This window comes from Notamacropus eugenii, chromosome 5 (assembly GCF_028372415.1).
Source record: "Notamacropus eugenii isolate mMacEug1 chromosome 5, mMacEug1.pri_v2, whole genome shotgun sequence".
Lineage (NCBI taxonomy): Eukaryota > Metazoa > Chordata > Mammalia > Diprotodontia > Macropodidae > Notamacropus > Notamacropus eugenii.
The window spans coordinates 453,055,210-453,075,442 of record NC_092876.1 but is presented as its reverse complement, the minus strand read 5'-3'; the positions used below and the strand labels follow the sequence as shown (position 1 = coordinate 453,075,442).

At 37.0% G+C, this 20,233-nt stretch overlaps 1 protein-coding gene across 8 annotated transcripts in view; it reads left to right on the top strand.

The window, feature by feature from the left end:
- Positions 1 to 20,233, top strand: part of C5HXorf58 (chromosome 5 CXorf58 homolog) — an 82,483-nt gene that overhangs the window by 40,669 nt on the left and 21,581 nt on the right. For 6 of the 8 annotated variants that reach the window (XM_072615264.1, XM_072615258.1, XM_072615257.1 and 3 more), the window contains 2 exons: positions 18,369 to 18,528; positions 19,056 to 20,206. In XM_072615264.1, the coding sequence (XP_072471365.1) occupies positions 18,369 to 18,528; positions 19,056 to 19,223 (328 nt within the window). In that variant the 3' untranslated portion in view covers positions 19,224 to 20,206. Of the gene's footprint in view, positions 1 to 15,945; positions 16,786 to 18,368; positions 18,529 to 19,055; positions 20,207 to 20,233 lie in introns of those variants that run through there. The other 2 variants (XR_011968251.1, XM_072615261.1) reach the window with 2 other exon arrangements.

Here is a 20,233-nt window from a genome sequence, read left to right as displayed (position 1 = left end):
TTATCTTCTTCTGGTTGTATGTTTTGTTCTTTCTCGTCACGAAGGAAGTAAGAAAATACTCCTTCACCAAAAAGTAAAATTCTATAGTCTGTTTCTTTTTCCCCTATTTGCTCATTTCCCTAGTCATTTACTTGACTTTTGAGCTCTTTGTTAAGTCAAGAACTCCAGAAAGAGCCTCTGTTGTCCCTGCCACTGCCCTGGAGCTAGGACCAAGCCTGAGGCTGGGACTGGGACTGGGGCTGGGGTTAGGCCAGGCTGGGCCATGCTCCCTTCTCAGCCAGGTGAGACACCCTTTCCACTGACCTTTGAAGCTATCTGGTGTTTGTGAATTGAGAAACTGCAGCCACCACCAGTGATTCAGTCCCCTAAAGCCTGCTCCAGCTCTGTCCATGCTGTCACAGCCCATGCTAAACTGCACTGCACTCCCAGCCCAGTGTGATAGACTCTTTCTGTCTACTTTACAAATTGTCTTTGGCTAGAAATATGCTTCAGTCTGTCATTTTGTGGCTTCTGCTGCTGTAGGATTTGTTTAGAGTCATTTTTTACAGGTTTTCTGAGAGGTTTGTGGGGAGAGCACCAGAAGGTCCCTGCTTCTATTCTACCATCCTAGCTTCACCCTCACCATATTTATGTCATAAAACAAGTGTGATAGGACTCCTCCTTTGCCTATCATTCCAAATAATTTATTTAATAGTGGAATTAGTTGATCTTTATATTCACATGTAATCCATCTGGTTCTGATGCTTTTTTTTTTAGAAAGCTCATTTTTGGCCTGTTCTATTTCTTTTTTAAAAATACATTTATCTAGATATTCTGTTTACTCTTCTGTTAATCTGGGCAGTTTATATTTTTGTAAATATTCTGCCATTTCATTTAATGTGTTAAATTTATTTGCATATAATTGGGCAAAATAACTCCTACTAAATGTTTTAATTTCATCTTTATTAGTGGTAAATTCACCCTTTTTATTTTTGATACTAGTGGTTTGGTTTTCTTCTCTCTTTTAAAAAAATCATATTAACCAATGGTTTGTCTATTTTGTTGTTTTTTTAACCAATGGTTTGTCTATTTTATTGTTTTTTTTTCATAAAACAAGGTTTTATTTTTTATTCAATGGTTTTCTTACATTTAATTTATTAATCTCTTCATTAATTTTCTGGATTTCTAATTTGGTGTTTAGTTGGGGATTTTTAATGTGTTCTTTTTTTCTAGTTTTTTTAATTGTATGCCCAATTCTCTATTTTTATTGATGTAAACATTTAAAGATAAAAAATTCTCTCTGATTATTGTTTTTGCTGCATCTCATAAGTTTTCAAATAATGTCTCATTATTATCATTTTCTTTAATAAAATTATTTATTGTTTCTACAATTTGTTTTTTGGCTCACTCATTCTTTTAAGATTAAGTTATTTAGACTTCAGTTAATTTTTAATCTGTTTCCATGGTACTTTATTAAATTTAATTTTTATTGCATTATGATTTGATAATGATGGACTTAATATTTCCCCTTTCCTGCATTTGATTACAAAATTTTTATACTGCAATATATGATTAATTTTTGTAAAAGTGCCGTATACCTCTGAGAAAAAGGTATATTCCTTTCTATTCCCATTCAGTTCTTTCCAGATATCTATCATATCTAGCTTATCCAAGATTCTATTCATCTTCTTTACTTCTTATTTATTTTTTGGTTAGATTTATCTGGTTCTGAGAGAGGAAAATTAGAAGTCCCCCACTCTTACAATTTTGCTATCTATTTTCACCTGTAATTCATTTACCTTTTCTTTTGGATGCTATAGTATTTGGTACATATATGCTTAGTATTGATATTAATTACTTCATTATTTATGGTACCTTTTAACACAATGTAGTTTCCCTTATCTCTTTTAATTAAATCTATTTTAGCTTTGACTTTGTTTGAGATCATGATTGCTGCCTCTGATTTTTTTTTCACATCAGCTGGATCATAATAAATTTTACTCCAACTATTTATTTTTTCTCAATGTGTATCTCTCATTTTTAAATGTGTTATTGTAAAAAAAACAACATATTACCAGATTCTGGTTTTTGATTCCTTCTGCTGTCCAGCTCCATTTTATAGGTGAGTTCATCCCATTCACATTCAAAGTTATAAGTAATAGTTGTAATATTTCCCATCATCCTGTTTTCCCTTGCTGTTTATCTTTCTCTCTCTGTCTCTCTGTCTCTTTTTCTTTCTCTTTCTTTCTCTCTCTTTCTCCCTCCCTTCTCCCTCCTCAGAATATTAGTTTCTGACTACTGCTTCCCTAATCTTCACACCTTCTATGAGTCCCTCCCTTTTTCTATCCCCTTGCCCTCCTATTTCTCTATAAGCTAAGAAGACTTTTATCTTTTATACACTACTGGATGTATACACATAGGGCAGTTAGTTGGTGCAATGGATAGAATGACAGGCCTTAAGTCAGGAAGACTTATCTTCTTGAGTTCAAATCTGGCCCCAGATATTTACTAGCTGTGTTACCCTGGGAAAATCACTTAATCCTGTTTGCCTTAGTTCCTAATCTGTAAAATGGAGAAGGAAATGGCAAAACTCTCTACTGTCTGCCAAGAAAACCCAAAATGGGGTCACAAAGAGTCAGACATGACTGAAATGACTATGTAACAAAAAGATGTATATGTTATTTCTTCTTTCACCTAATTCTGATAAGAATAAGGTTCCTATACTGTCTCCCTATCATCTCCGTTACTGTAAAAGTTCTTCCATTCACACCTCTTTTCTATGAGATAGTTCACTCCATTTTACTTCTCCCTACCCAATTTTGTTTTTTAGGATTATGCCATTGTATGCTACTCAAACCCAAGCCCTTTATCTATGTATGTATACTCTTAACATTCTTAAAGGTACAAATACAGTTTTCTCACATAACACAATAGACAGTTGAACTTTATTAAATCCCTTATGATTTGTCTTTTCATGTTTACCTTATGTTTCTCCTGATTCTTGTATTTAAAAGTCAGATTTTCTGGTTAATTCTGGCCTTTTCATCAGGAATGTCTGAAAGTTCTTTAATTCATTAAATATATTTTCCCCCTTACAGGATTACACTCAGCTTTGCTGAGTAGATTATTCTTAGTTGCAAACCCCTCTCCTTTGCTCTTTGGAATATCATATTCCATACCCTTTGATTTTTTAATGTAGAAGCTGCTAAATATTTTGATGCCCTGACCATAGCCTGACAATATTTGGATTGTTTTTTTCTAGATAGTTGTAATATTTTCTTCTTGACCCTAGGAGCTTTGAAACCTAGATATAATGTTCCTGTGAGTTTTCATTTTGCGATCTCTTTGAAGAGGTGATCTGTGGAACTTTTTCTATTTCTATTTTACCTTCTAGTTCTAAAATTTCAGGGAAATTTTCCTTAGTAATATCTTAGAAGTATAATGTCTAGAGTCTTTTTTTGGTCATGACTTTCAGATGTTTCAACAGATATTATATTATCTCTCCCAATCTGTTTTCTAGGTCAGTTATTTTTCCAGTGAGATATTTCATATTCTCATCTATTTTTTCATTCTTTTGACTTTATTATTTCTTGATGCCTTATGAAGTCATCAGTTTCCCCTTTCTCAGTTCTAATTTTTAAGGAATTATATTCTTTAATAGGTTTGTGGATCTCTTTTTCCACTTGGTTGACTTTCTTTTCATAATTTTCTTGATTTTTCCTGCATTACCCATTTTTGTCCAGTTTTTCCTTTACCTCTCTTTTTTGATGTTTAAAGTCTTTTAAAGCTTTTTTAAGAAATCTTTTTGGGCCTGTGTCTGTTTTACATTTTTTCTTTGAAGCTTTACAAGTAGTTGTTTTGACTTCATTGTCTTCTTCTGAGTTTGAACCCTGATCTTTTCTATCACCATAGTAACTGTCTTGATCAGTTTGTTTTCCTTTGGTTTACTCACTTCTAAAAACCTATTTCTTGTCTGTTAACTTTAGTTAGGGTCAGGCTCTGCTCCCAGGGTGTGAGGGATGTTTCAGGTTTCAAATTTTTCATATTGTTGGTGATCTTTGATTTTTTTTATTCTTCCGGTGTTCTATGATTCAAGGCCTGGTGTGCTCACTGCTCTTTGACCTTAGGTCTTAATTAATAAGTGACCTCAAGTACTCCTCTCCACCCATCAGCCACGACTAGGACTCCACACTGATGCCACCACAAATGATCTCACTCCCTGCTGGTCCTGGAAATGTTCCACCAGCCTCTGTGCCACAGAGCATGAGTTCACCCCCTGACCTAGAACTGAGACCAGGGATTCCACTTTGCTCAACCATAACCAGTCCTCTCTGTCATGGAACAGTGAGCAGGGCTCCCACTCCTCTGCTGAGTGGTTGTTTCTCCTTGCCCATAGCCACAGCCTGAGACTGCCTCTGGTCAGTGCCAACCCTGAGCCCCAGGTCTACTGCCAGCAGAGGATCCCCACAATCTTCTCCTGATCAGTGACCTGCCCCGCCATTGTCTGTGGGGTGAAATTTCCCAAAGCCATCACACCAACACAGTTGGTATCTACACTTTGCTTCCAAACAGACCACCATCCCAGTAGGTCAGCTCTTTCCTAATATCCTCCCAAGTTGTCTTGGGCTGGATGACTGCTTTACCCCACTTTTTGTTATTTCTGTCTATCTAAATTTCAATTTGCAAGGGAATTTGGGAGAGTCAAATAATTTCCTGCCATAATTCTGCTGTCTTCCCACAATCCTCTGGAGGGAATTTTCACACCAGAAATTATCTATACCATTGAAATCACAGATCTATTCACCCATTCTCCCAAAATATAATTATATTATGTAAGTCTATGTAGATGGTGATGGGACAAGAAGACTAAAGAGGAACTGTTGGTGGCTTAGCACAGCTATTCTGTGATGTGGAAAGATGTATGTTCATTTGTCTATAAGATGATGCCATCACTGATACACATTGTCAGTTTATCATAAACTTTTCCTCACAGCAGTTGTGATGGGTTTCACCGAGCCATCCACACTCTCTAATCCATTTACCGAATGACCAAGGGTATGAATTTTCAAAACAGTGATCTGAGTTAGAATTATAGGAAATAAGAGCTTTTCACTGCACAAAACAAACTGGCCACATAGCACCATGGTCTAAGGCAGCATGCTATGTTGAAGAGACTGGGAAGTCCTCAAGACCTAGGTGTGACTTCTGGCCCCAGTCATTGTCACTATTTAATTTGGCATGGGTCACTTGGTCTTTTATGTTACATTAGTAAAAAGCAGGACATCTCAGCCATAGGGATGTCGAGACAGCAGCTCTTGCCAATAAACCTGATAAAGGTTTTAACCCTCCTCTCCTCTGTTGTGTAGTTGCTTATCAACAGCTCATAAAATTTGGAAAGAAGCCTTCCTTAGTCGTTTTCTGAACTGACATTATACTGCAGCTTCCAGAGCTCATTGTCTGTGGAGAAGTGGATAGCTAAATGATGTTCATGGTAGAGCAAGGCAACCTCCCAGTTCTAGTTTTCCTTGGTAGCATTCTCTGATTGTGTTTCTTTGTATCTCTGAGAAGTCTTGTGGTTTATAACATGCTGTGAACTGTCTCAGAGCTTGGGAAGAAAGAACACTGGAGAATTTGGCCAAGTCAGCCATGGCTGTATCATTGCCAATAACTTCTGAACTCTTCCCTATCTTCTCTAGTGTTCCTATACTGGAGGTTGTGTGTTCCTAACACTCTGGGGCTCAACTTGCTTACTATAATGAAGGGATTAGACAAAATGATTTCTAATATCACCAACTAACCAGGGTTGCAGTTTTGGAACTTGCAGGACCATTTATGGGAAGACAGTACAATGAGTGCCTGAGGTTGGGATCTAAGTGTGTGCCAGAGTCATTATCAGAGGTTATGATGCGACAACCAGGGCAAGTAAACACAAGAAGTTGAGGCAAGATTATTTTTATTATTATTATTATTGTTTTCAGTGTTCTACAATCACTTCCATATATCTTAGATTTTTTTCCCCTCCCTTCCCCACCTCTCCTTTATCTCCCCACTCCCTCTCTGATACAGCATTCAGTTTTATATAGGTTCTACACATACATTCCTATTAAATACATTTTCACCTTTGTCATGTTGCATAGAAGAATTAAAATGAATGGGAGAAATCATAAAACAAACCAAAACATAATACAAAAGAAAATGATCTGTGACATTCTGCGATCGAATTCCATAGTTCTTTCCCTGGATGTGGAAGGCATTTTACCTTAAGAGACCATTGAGAATTATTTAAGTCCTTGCATTGCAATGAAGTACTAAGTCTACCAGAAAAATTCCTCACACACTGTGGTTGTTGCTGTGTACAAAGTTCTCCTGGTTCTGCTCCTTTCACTCAGCATCACTTCATATAAGTCTTTTCAGGTCTCTCTGAAGTCTTCCTGTTCATCATTTTTTATAGCACAATAGTATTCCATTACATTCATATACCACAATTTATTCAGCCTTTTCCCAGTTGATGGACCTCCCCTTGATTTCCAGTTTTTGGCCACCACAAAGAGAGCTGCTATAAATATTTTTGTACATAGGGAACCCTTTCCCATTTTTATGATTTCTTGGGGATACAGTCCTAGAAGCAGTATGAGGCAAGATTATTGATGGGTCAAAGGGGATTCAGAGGGTTTTGTTGGGTTTTTTTCATTTATTAATTTATTTTTAGTTTTCAACATTCGCTTCTACAAGATTTTGAGGTCCAAATTTTCTTCCCATCACTCCCCAAGATGACAAGCATTCTGATTACCCCTTCCCCCAGTCTGCCCTCCCTTCTATCACCTCCCCCCTTCTCTTATCCCCTTTCCTTCTATTTTCCTGTAGGGAAAGATAGATTTCTGTACCCCACTGCCTGTATATCTTATTTCCCAGTTGCATGTAAAAACAGTTTTTAACATTTGATTTTAAAACTTTGAGTTCCAAATTCTCTCCTTTCCTCCTCCCCACCCAACCTCATTGAGAAGGCAAGCAATTCAATATAGGTTATACATGTGCAGTCATGCAAAACACTTCCATAATAATCATGTTTTAAAAGACTAACTCTATCTCCCTCCATCCTATCACACCCCCACTTATTCTATTCTTTCCTTAGACCCCTTCCCTCCTCAAAAGGTTTTGCTTCTGATGACCCCCTCCCCCCATCTGCCCTCCCTTCTATCATTCCCCCTCTCTTATCCCCTTCCTCCCTACTTTCCTGTAAGGTAAGATATATTTCCATACCCAGTTGAGTGTGTATGTTATTCCCTCCTTCAGCCAAATCCAATAAGAGTAAGGTTCATTCATGCTCTCTCATTTCCCCCTTCTTCCCCTTCACTATAAAAGCTCTTTCTTGCTTCTTTTGTGTGAGATAATTTATCCCATTCTACCTCCCCCTTTCTCCTTCTTTCAGTACATTCTTCTTACACTTAAATTTTATTTTTTAGATATCATCCTTTCATATTCAACTCATCCTGTGTGCCCTCTGGCTATATATATATATATTTTGCCTCCAACTACCCTAAATACTAAGAAAGATCTTGTAAGTTATGAATATTATCTTTAAATAGTTCAGCAAGTCCCTTATGATTACTCTTTTCTGTTTCCTTTTTTATGTTTCTCTTGATTCTTGTATTTTAAAATCCTCTATGTCATTGAATATCCATTAGTTCCCCTGAAAAATTATACTCAGTTTTGCTGGGTAAGTGATTCCTGGATTGAATTCAAGCTCCTTTTACCTCCAGAATATCATCTTCCCAGGATTCAGATCCGTTAATGTAGAAGCTGCTAAATCTTGTGTTATCTTGATTGTGTTTCCACAATACTTGAATTGTTTCTTTCTGGCTGCTTGCAATATTTTCTCCTTGACCTGGGAACTCTGAAATTTGACTACAGTATTCCTAAGAGTTTTCCTTTTGGGATCTCTTTCAAGAGGTGATTGGTGGATTCTTTCCATTTCTGTTTTACCCTCTAGAATAGAGGATTCTATTCTAGAATATCAGAGCAGTTTTCCTTGGTAATTTCTTGGAAGATGATGTTTAGGCTTTTTTTTTTTTATCATGGCTTTCCGGTAGTCCAATAATTTTAAAATTATCTCTCCTGAATCTATTTTCCAGGTTAGTTGCTTTTCCATTGAGATATTTCACATTGTCTTCTGTTTTTTCATTCTTTTGGTTTTGTTTTCTAATTTCTTGATTTCTCATAAAGTCACTAACTTCCATTTGCTTCATTCTAATTTTTAAAGAATTATTTCCTTCATTGAGCTTTTGGCCCTCCTTTACCATCTGGCCAGTTCTGCTTTTTAGAGCATTCTTCTCATTGACTTTTTGGATCTCTTTTATCATTTGGATTAGTCTGTTTTTTAAAGTGTTATTTTCTTCATTATTTTTTTGGTTCTCCTTTAGCAAGCTGTTGACTAATTTTTCATGATTTTCATGCATCTCTTCCCAATTTTTCCTCTACTTTTCTTGATTTTCAAATTAATATTTTTATTGGAGGCTTTGGATGTAGGAGTTTTGACTTTGTTGTCTTATTCTGGATATATGTTTTGATCTTCTTTGTCTATGTTTTGATCTGTCTTGGTCTCATATAGAATCGTGTAGGATTTTTTCCACTGTTAGTTCATTTTCCCAGCCAATTACTTGACTTTTTAACTCTGTTAAGATAGGACTCTGCTTCCAGTGTGGAAAGTGTACTGTCCCAAGCTTCAGGGGTTTTGTACAGCTGTTTTCAGAGATATTTCTAGAGACCTGTAAATTTTCAGCTTTTCCAATGTGGTATGATCAAAGAAGTGCTTACTCCTCTTCTGACCTATGCTCTGGTCTGTGAGTGACTGCATGCACTCTTTTCTGCCTTGGAACTATGAGGAGGATTCCCTCTCCACTGCTGTCACATGCTGTACCATGCCAGTGTTCCTCCTCTCCTCAGGGTCACCACTGAGCACTGTGACCCTGATCCAGGCATGGGTAAAGCTAGAAAATCCTGCCTCAGTGCTAGAAAAGAAATCTCTGAAATCCACCTCTGATCAGCCACTTAATCTTCTCACTGTCTGTGGGCTGAGAGCTCCAGAAGCAGCCACTGCCACCATCACCACCACCACCTCAGGGCTGGAGCCAGACTGCACTTCTCTCTCACCCACGTCCAATAGACCTTTCCTACTGACCTTCTAAGTTGTCTTTGGCACTTGTGAGTCTAGACACCGCCACAGCTGTCAGTGATTCAGTCCCCTGAGGCCTGCTCTGGGTTTGCCAGGACCAGTCTGTGATGACACGTTTTGCACTGGTCTCTGCTCCTCTCCCAGCCTGGTATACCAGACTTTTCCTATTGATCTTCCAGGCTGTCTTGGGCTGGAAATTTGTTTCACTCTGTCATTTTGTGGTTTCTGCTGCTTTGGAATTTTTTTAGAGTCATTTTTTGCCGATATTTAGAGGGGCTTGGGATAGAACTCAAGCAAGTTCCTGCTTTTACTCTGCCATTTTGGCTCCTCCTTCCCCTGCCAGGATCCAGAGTTTTAGAGCCCTTTGGGTCTAGTTCCAAATTGTTTTCCAGAATGGTTGGACCAGTACTCTACTCCACCAGCAGTTTATTAGTGTATCTATTTTTCTCTCATCCCTTCCAGCATTTGTTATTTCTAATAGATGAGAGGTGATACTTTAGAGCTGGTTTAATTTGCGTTTCTCTAATCAATAGTGATTTAAAAGGGGGGAGTGCAGAGAAGAGTCAGGGACTCAACTGAGCTTTTTCAAATTCCCCTCCAAACAACTTTAAATAATGCCACAAATGGATTCTGGAGCAGCAGAACCCACAAAAGAATGGGCTGAAACCATTTTCCAGCCCAAGACAATTTAGGTCAGAAGGCGAGGTTATCACACAGTGTTGGTCATGCCCCAGCAAAACAGTATCAGGCCTTGGGGGCAAGTTTATCAGCATCAGCAGTGGCTTCCAGAGCTCTCAACCAACTGGTCAGAAGAAATTACAGGGGTCCCTTTGCTGGTACTGGGTGCAGGACTCTGTTGCATTGCCCATATGCAGATCTGAGTTGCTGTCCTGTATCACAATTCTAGAGCAAGGAGGAGCACTGGCACATCAGAGCTTGTGGCCGCAGGGGAAAAAGGACCCTGGTCCCATTTTCAGAGCAGAAAAGAGTGTTTATGTTTGTTCACAGACCAGAGCACAGGCAAAGGGAGTAGTAAACACACTTCACCTTAGAGTGTATTACCCTGGAAGAACTAAAAACTTACAGACCTGCAGAACTAGCTCTAAAAACAACTGCACACACACACACACACACACACACACACACACAAAAACCCCAAAATCTGAAGCTTGGGACAGTTCCCCCTCTACCCTGGAAGCAGAGCCTAACTTTAACATAAAATTAAAAGTCAAGAAATAGGCTGGAAAAATGAGCAAACAACAATAACAAAAATAACCTGACCATAGAAAGTTACTGTGGTGACAGGGAAGATCAAAACACAGACTCAGCAAAAGATGTAAAGTAAAAACTGCTACATCCAAAGACTCAAAGAAAAATGTGAATTGGTCTTAGACCCAAAAAAGAATTCCTGGAAATACTCAAAAAGGATTTTAAAAATCAAATTAAAAAGGTAAAGGAAAAAGAAGGGAAGGAAATGAGAATGATGCAAAAAAAAATATGAAAAAAAGAGGCAACAGCTTGGTATATGGGGCACAAAACACCTCAAAACACTAAAGGAAGTAACACCTTTAAAAAAAAACAAAATTAGGCCAAATGGTGAAAGACGCATAAAAATCCATTGAAGAGAAGAACTTCTTAGAAAGCAGAATTGGTGGGCTCAGGCCATGGAAGAGCTCAAAAAGAATTTTGAAAATCAAGTTAGAGAGGTGGAGGAAAAACTGGGAAGAGAAATGAGAGGGATGAAAGAGAAGCATGAAAAGCAGATCAGCTCCCTGCTAAAGGAGAACCAAAAAAATGTTGAAGAAATTAACACCTTGAAAACTAGCCTAACTCAATTGGCAAAAGAGGTTCAAAAAGCCAATGAGGAAAAGAATGCTTTCAAAAGCAGAATTAGCCAAATGGAAAAGGAGATTCAAAAGCTCACTGAAGAAAATAGTTCTTTCAAAACTAGAATGGCACAGATGGACGCTAAGGACTTTGTGAGAAAGACAGATATCACAGAACATAGCGAGAAGATTGGAAAAATGGAAGATAATGTGAAATATCTTATTGGAAAAACAACTGACCTGGAAAATAGATTCAGGAGAGACAATGTAAAAATTCTGGGACTACCTGAAAGCCATGATCAAAAGAAGAGCCTAGACATCATCTTCCATGAAATTATCAAGGAAAACTGCCCTGAGATTCTAGAACCAGAGGGCAAAATAAATATTCAAGGAATCCACAGAACACCGCATGAAAGAGATCCAAAAAGAGAAACTCCTAGGAACATTGTGGCCAAATTCCAGAATTCCCAGGTGAAAGAGAAAATATTGCAAGCAGCTAGAAAGAAACAATTCAAGTATTGTGGAAATACAATCAGGATAACACAAGATCTAGCACCCTCTACATTAAGGGATCGAAGGGAATGGAATAGGATATTCCAGAAGTCAAAGGAACTAGGACTAAAACCAAGAATCACCTACCAGCAAAACTGAGTATAATACTTCAGGAGAAAAAATGGTCTTTCAATGAAATAGAGGATTTTCAAATTTTCTTGATGAAAAGACCAGAGCTGAAAAGAAAATTTGACTTTCAAACACAAGAATGAAGAGAACCATGAAAAGGTGAACAGCAAAGAGAAGTCATAAGGGACTTACTAAAGTTGAACTGTTTACATTCCTACATGGAAAGACAGTATTTGTAACTCTTGAAACATTTCAGTATCTGGGTACTGGGTGGGAGTACATACACACACATGCACACACGCACACATACATAGAGACAGAGTGCACAGAGTGAATTGAAGAGGATGGGATCATATCTTAAAAAAAAAAAATGAAATCAAGCAGTGAGAGAGAAATATTGGGAGGAGAAAGGGAGAAATTGAATGGGGCAAATTATCTCTCATAAAAGAGGCAAGCAAAAGACTTATTAGTGGAGGGATAAAGAGGGGAGGCAAGAGAAAAACATGAGGTCTACTCTCATCACATTCCACTAAAGGAAAGAATAAAATGCACACTCATTTTGATAGGAAAACCTATCTCACAATACAGGAGAGTGGGGGACAAGGGCACAAGCAGGGTGGGGGGGAGGATAGAAGGGAGGGCATGGGGAGGAGAATGCAATCCGAGGTCGACACTCATGGGGAGGGAAAGGATCATAAGAGAATAGAAGTAATGGGGGACAGGATAGGATGGAGGGAAATATAGTTAGTCCTATACAACACAACTAGTATGGAAATCATTTGCAAAACTACACAGATTTGGCCTATATTGAATTGCTTGCCTTCCAAAGGGAAGGGGTGGAGAGGGAGGGAGCTAAAGAAGTTGGAACTCAAAGTGTTAGGATCAACTGTAATGTTCTTACCACTAGGAAATAAGAAATACAGGTTAAGGGGTAAAGAAAGCTATCAGGCCCTACAGGACAAAAGAGAAGACGGAGACAAGGGCAGAGAGGGAGGATAGAAGAGAGAGCAGATTGGTCACAGGGGCAATTAGAATGCTTGGGTTTGGGAGGGGGAAGGGGATAAAAGGGGAGAAAATTTGTAACCCAAAATTTTGTGAAAATAAATGTTAAAAGTTAAATAAAAAAAAAAAGAAAGCAGAATTGGCCAAAAGAAAAAAGATGTAAAAAAATTCACTGAAAGAAAACTTTTTAAAAAGCAAAATTTGACCAAATGGAGGCACAGAAGTTCACTGAAGAAAATAATTCCTTAAAACTTAAAATTGGGCAAGTGGAAGCTAATGACTCCATGAGACATCAAGAAACAATGAAATAAAACCATAACAATGAAAAATTAGAAGAGAATATGAACTATCTCATTGGGAAAAAAACTGGCCTGGAAAATAGGTCCAGCAGAGATAATTTTAAAATTATTAGACTATCCATGATTTTTAAAAAAGAGAGTAACACCATCTTTTAAGAAATTATCAAGGAATATTGCCTTAATATTCTAGAACCAGAGGGTAAAATAGAAATTGAAAGGATCAGTTGACCTCCTGAAAGAGAAAGGAAACTTCCAGGAATAGTCAAATTCCAGAGCTCCCAAGTAAGCAGCCAGAAAGAAACAACTCAGATATCATGGAGCCACAGTCAGGACTCAAAGTTTAGCAGCTTCCATATAAAGGATCAGAATATGATATTCCAGAGGGTAAACAAGCTAGGATTACAACCAAAAATCACCTGCCAGGAAAACTAACTATAATCCTGCAGGGGAAAAAAATGGATATTCAATGAAATAGAGGACTCTTTCAAGCATTTCTGAAGAAAAACCAGAGCTTAATAGAAAATTTAACTTTCAAATATAAGACTTTTAAGAGAAGCATAAAAAGGCCAATAAGAAAGAGGAATTATAAGTGATTCAATTAGCTTAAACTGTTTATATTCCTTCATGCAAAGAGGATACGTGTAACTCTGAAGAACCTTATCATTATCAGAGCAATTAGAAGTATACATAAAAAGAAGGTATGGATGTAAGTTGAATATAATGGGATTATTTCTAAAAAAATAAAATTAAGGGATGAGAAAGAAGAATGCAGTGTGAGAAGGGGAAAAGGAGAAATAGAATGAGATAAATTATCTCACATAAAAGTGGCACAAAAGAGCTTTTACAGTGGAGGGGAAAATGAGGAAGGGAATGGTAGTGGGCAGTGCTTGAACCTTACTCTCTTTGGAATTGACTCAAAGAGGGAATAACATAAACACTCAATTGGCAATCTGTCTTAACAGCAGGGAAGTAGGAGGGGAAGGGGATAAGAAAACAGGTAGTGCAGAAAGGAGGGCAGATTTGAGGAGGTGGTAGAAGGAAAACATTTTTGAGTATGGGACAGGGTCAAAAGAGAAGAGGGCTAACAGGTAGGGAATAGGATGGAAAGAAATACACAAGAATCATAACTATGAAAAAAGTTTTATAACAAGTTTCTCTGATAAAGGCCTTATCTCTCAGATATCTAGAGAACTGGGTCAAATTTATAAAAATAAGAGCCATTCCCCATTTGATAAATGATCAAAAGACATGAACAGGCAATTTTCAGATTTCATAATTCATAATCAAAACTATCTGCAGTCATATTTTTAAAATCCTCTAAATTACTAGTAATTAGAGCAAATAAAAGCAACTTTCAGGTACCATGCTATGCCTGTCTAATTGGCTAATAAGACAAAAAAAGGAGAACAAGAAGCGTTGGAAGGGATGTGGGAAGATTGAAACACTATTTCACTGTCAGTGGAATTGTGAACTGATTGAACCATTCTGGAGAGCAATTTGAAGCTATGCCCAAAAGGATATAAAACTCTTTGACCCAGTAGTACTACTACTAGGTCTCTATCCTAAAGAGATTTTTTAAAAATGGAGTAAGACCTACATATACACAAATATTTATAGCAGCTCTTTTAGTGGTGGCAAAAAATGGTTAATGGAGGGGATGTCCATCAATTAGGGAAGGTGGCTGAACAAATTGTGGTGTATGGTTGTGATGCCTACATACTATTGTACTATAAGAAATTATAAGCAGGACGCTGTCAGGAAAACCTGGAAAGATTTACATAAACAGATGCAAAGAGAAATGAGTAGAACCAGGTGAACATTGTACACAGTGACTGAGATATTTTAAGGTGGTCACCTGAATGATTTAGCTCTTCTCAGCACACAGCGATCCGAGACAGCTCCAAAGGACTTAGGATGAAAAACGCTATCTCCAGAGAAAGAACTAGTGGAGGCCGAATGCAGAGAGAAGTATAATTTTTTGAACTTTATTTTTCATGGGTTTTTTTTTTTTGGCTTTCACAACATTACTAATGCACATGTGTAACCTGTATCAAATTGCTTCTCTTCTCTATGAAGGAGGGAGAGGACAGGGGGAAGAAGAGAATGTGGAACTCACAATTTTAAAAACTGAATGTTAAAATCCTTTTTACAATGTAATTGGGGGGAAATACGATGTTATATAAATGTTTTTTAAATAATGACTTAGAGCATTTTATGTGACTGTGGATAACTTTGTTTTCTTCTGAAAACTGCCTTTTTTATCCTTTGACCATTTTTCAATTAGGGAATGGCTCGTATTTTTATAAATTTGACTCAATTCCATATTCAGTATGTATTTGAGAAGTAAAGCTTTAACCAGACAAACTTGCTGTAAAAAAGTTTTGATATTCACTGTCTCTGGTGTCTTTTACCATAATGTAGTTTCCCTGATTGTCTCTTTTAATTAGGTCTGTTTTCACTTTTGCTTTGCGTCTAGTATCATAATTGCTAGCCCTAAAGCGTATTAGATTCTGCTGCAGCCCTTTATTTGAACTCCGTATGTGTCTTTTTCAAATGCTTCTCTTGTAAACAACAAATGGTTGGATTCTCATCTCTAATTCATTCTGTTATCTGCTTCCATTTTTTATGGGTGAGCTCATCTCATTCACATTCACAGTTATAATTATTGTGTATTTCCCTCTATCCTGTCTCTCCTTAAAAGTCTATTTTGCTTCTCACCACTACCTCCCTTAATTTGTCTTTCTTTTTATCATTCCCTCTCCCCTCTTTATCCCCTTTCCCTCTTATTTTCCTGTTGGGTAAGTTACATTTCTATACATAGTTGAGTGTGTATCTATATTCTTCACTCTTTGAACCAATTTCAATAAGAGAGAAGTTCAAGAATTGACATCACCCCCTTCCTTTTCCTCTCCATTGTAACAGCTCTTCCTTGTATGCATCATTTATGTGAGAAAAATTTCCCCATTCTACCTCTCCCTTCCCCCTTGTCCCAGTGCATCCCTTTTCCTCACTCCTTTCGTTTTTTGTGTGTGTTTGTTATTTTTAGATCATTCCAATGTGGGCAGCTAGGTGGTACAGTGGATAGAGCACCAGTGCAGGAGTCCGGAGGACCTAAGTTCAAATTTCACTTCAGACACTTAACATTCACTAGCTGTGTGACCTTGGGAAAGTCACTTAACCCCAACTGCCTCATCCTGGGTCATCTCCAGTCAACCTGAGGAATATAAGTTCACTGGATTCAGATGGCTCTAGAGGAGAAGGAAGGCTGGTGACCTGCACAGCCCTCCCTCACTCAAAACAAAGTCAAGTGTAAGTCATGTCATTATTTCTCTGATGGTGTGGTCTTCGGCAATGAAGGACGAACACACACACAGATCATTCCAATATCCATGACCTCTCTCTAGGTATACTTCTTTTAACTGCCCTAATAATGATAAATTTCTTGGTTGTTGGCATGTACCGTCTTCCATATAGGAATGTAAACAGTTGAACTTTGAGTCCCTTATGATTACTCTTTCATGTTTACATTTTTTGTTGTTTCCTCTCTTAAGACTTGTGTTACAATATCAGATTTTCTATTTAGCTCTGATCTTTTCATCAGAAATGCTTGAAAATCCTCTACTTCATTAAATATCCATTTTCCCATCTACTGGGTAGGTGATTGTTGGTTATAATCCTAACTCCTTTGCCTTCTAGAATATCAAACCCTCTGCTCCTTTAATGTGAAAGCCACTAAATCTTATGTGATTCTGATTGTTGACTCCACAATATATGAATTGTTTCTTTCGTGTTGCATGAAATATTTTCTCTTTGTTTTGGCAACTCTAGAATTTGGCTGTAATATTCCTGTAAATTTTCATTTTGGGATCTCTTTCATGAGGTGATTAGAGGATTCTTTCTATTTCTATTTTACCCCCTGGATCTAAGATATCAAGACAGTTTTCCTTGATAATTTCTTTTTTCTTTTTTTTTTTTTTTTTTACAGTTTTCAATTTATTTATTTTTAGTTTTCAACATTCACTTCCACAAGTTTCAAATTTTCTCCGCCCCTTCCTTCCCTCCTTGATAATTTCTTGAATGTGATTATAGGCTTTTTCTTTGATCATGGTTTTTGGGTAGTCCAGTGCCTTTTTTTTTTTTAATTATTTAGTATCTTATTTTTCCTCAATTACATGTAAAAACAAAATTTTTAACATTCATTTTTAAAACTCTGAGTTCCAAATTTTCTCCCTTCCTTCTCCTACCCCCCACTCCTCTTGTTGAGAAGGCAGGCAATTTGATATAGGTTATACATATGTAGTCGTCCAAAGCATATTTCCATGTTAGTCATTTTGTGAAAGAAAACACAGACAAAAAAAACAGCCTCAAGAAAAATAAAGTAAAAAAGCATGCTTCAGTCTGTATTCAGATATCATTAATTCCTTCTCTGGGCATGGACAGAAGTTTTTGTCATAAGTCCTTCAGAGTTGTTGTGGATCACTGTATTGCTGAGAACAGCTAAGTCATTCACAGCTAATCATCTTGCAATATTGCTGTTACTTTGTGACAATACATTTTCAGTTTCTGTCAGCTCATGTAAGTCTTTCCAGGCTTTTCTGAGAGCATCCTGTTCATCATTTCTTACAGCACAAATGGTATTCCATCACAGTCACGTAACACAATTTGTTCAGCCATTCCCCACTTGATGAGCATAAGGTGTTATTTCTTCAGTATTTTTTATGACTCTTTTACCAAGTTGGTCAGTCTTTTTTACATAATTTTCTTGCATCGCTTTCATTTTTTCCCCCAATTTTTCCTTTTCCATTCTTATCACTTCCTTTAACTTTTCTAGGAATTCTTGTTGGAACTGAGTTCAATTAGCATTTGTCTTTGAGGCTTTAAACAATCAAGGGAACATGGAAATAGTCATTCATCACTACATGGCCAGTTTTCAAATAAACACTTATAGGTTGCTAGAGATGTACAGTTGTAACAAAAAAAGAAAAGAAAGAAAACCTCCGTGTATCAGTCTTTCGGTCTGACTGCATTTCTTCTCAGTATAACCTAGGTTCTTGGTAAAGGGTCTCTCAGCAGCAGGGAGAGGTGGTCCAGCTTCCTAGTCACACAGGGTTGGTTTCAAAAAATGCAATAAGGTTTTCTCCCAATTCTCACAATTGAATAAACTTTTCTCACGAGACAGAATTTGGACTAGACCCATAACTGAATAGAAATGAAACTGAACTCGCCCTAGAATTGAGTCACAAGAGTCAGCGTGGTTCATTTAGTTCCCATAGTTAACATTTGCTTTCCTAATGCCCTCAGTTCCCTTGTGTTTATGTGTGTGTGTATACACGTGCACATACACATACATGCACGTATGTATCAGAGTTCTCCATAGAAGTGAGTGGATGATCCTAGGTTTGCCATTCAGGTCTCTAAATAATTTTATGATTGGCCATTCAATGAAATAATGACACATAATTTTTACAGGACTTCTCCTTCACCCTCTTCTTTAAGTATCTCTTCTTTACAACAATATTATCAACAACTAGCAAAACCCAAGCATTCAGGCCGTCGCTCAAAGCAAGCACGGATGAAGATAGCAAAGATGAGACGAGCTTATAAGAAGGAACAGGAGAAAAATATGGAAGTAAGTCCAATATGCAAAATGGGTCAGAAAATGCTTATTCTGCCTGTAGATACGTACAGTTACCCAGGAAATTCTACTCATTTTCTTAACCTTTAGGTTTATTCAGAAGCATTTATATGGTGAGTATCTTTGACGGTTTCATCTTGATAATAATGTATCTTTTTTAAACTGTTAAAATGCTGTTTGCTATTGTAAAGAACATCAGTTACTTGAACTCTGCAACATAAATGCCTTCATTGAGAACGTGCCCTGTTCCAAGATGCTGCTGCTTATGAAGTCCATTTATTACAGTCTGTCTAGTATGAGCAGGAAAAGAATATTTTTTGAACTGAAAAGCAGTGACCTGGCTCTACCTCAACATTTGTAGCAGAAAACTGTTCTATATATTGACATTTAGATTCAGCATATCTCTGTTCATACACTTCCCAAGATGCAAGTAACTTCCATTTGAATTTATTTCAGGACTACAGTAAATATCACAGTAACAATAAAAACAATTTCTTACTTTTATCTCTAATTTTAACCAGGAACCAAATGCCCAAAAAGCAAATGAAAACAGTCAGCATCATATTGTTATTATCACTCCATCTTATGAAATTTTGGGAGTTAACTCGCCTCCTTCAGATGATGAGTTGGAGCAAGAAGCAAAGGAATTGTTTACTTGGACCAAAGAGCTATGTCTTGATAACTCCTAGTTGATTAACAAAATAATCCACACCCTTAAATATATAAATGATTAATAGAAGTATTAACAAATACAGGTATGTAGATTTTGCTGCTAACCCAATATAAGTGGTAAGTTTTCTAAGCAGTACTTTGATGTGCTATAAACAGAAATGTTCCTGTCCATCAGAATTTGAATAAAAATAAATACTTTAGTAGATGTGATATATAAAATTCTGCATGGTTTTATATGACTAATGCTGAGTGACTCAGTTCTTGGAATAGTAATCAGTTTTCTTGTTCGATCATTTTCTCTAACTGTCTAAGCATTCATTGGTTTGTTTCTACTCCAGTCAGCCTCCACAATGTTTTCTGTTTCATGTCTTGCCAAATATTGCAACCATAGGAATAATGTGACCTACGAGATCATTACCGAGAATGTTTAGTGTTATTACTGTTTACAGTGACAAAAACTTTTCTGTGATTCTAATCTACTGTAAAATATCTGTTTTTCCCAATGGTTGGCATTAATGAGCCAAGAACGATAGTCATTCCTGAAACAACAGACTTCATTTCCATTTTGATGAACATTTAAAATGTATGAATTTGATTAGACGTTTTGGTCAGAAGCAGCTAGTTGCATAGCCACGTAAAAGAATTTCACTGCTGCTAAAAATATTCTAATAATAATACTGCTGTCAACTGATATTCTTTCCATGGGGCTACACAATGGGAATTTAGTACAGGCATTCACATTCACTTCATATCCACAAAGTAACATACTTACTATCCAGTAGATTCTAGAACTAAATTAGATAAAAGTTGAACTTGAAAAATTTGAGCTTTTTTCTGATCTATCTTTATGTCCTTATCACATTACTTCACTAAACTGAGACATATCCCCATCATCCAAGCCAATTGCAAATAGTAATCAATATTCAGATGTGGTAATAAAGCCCAGAAACATGATTGTTAAACTGCAATAATTAAATAAATTCATTACTAATTAATGAAATCTTATTTGCCATTCAGTTCAGTAAGT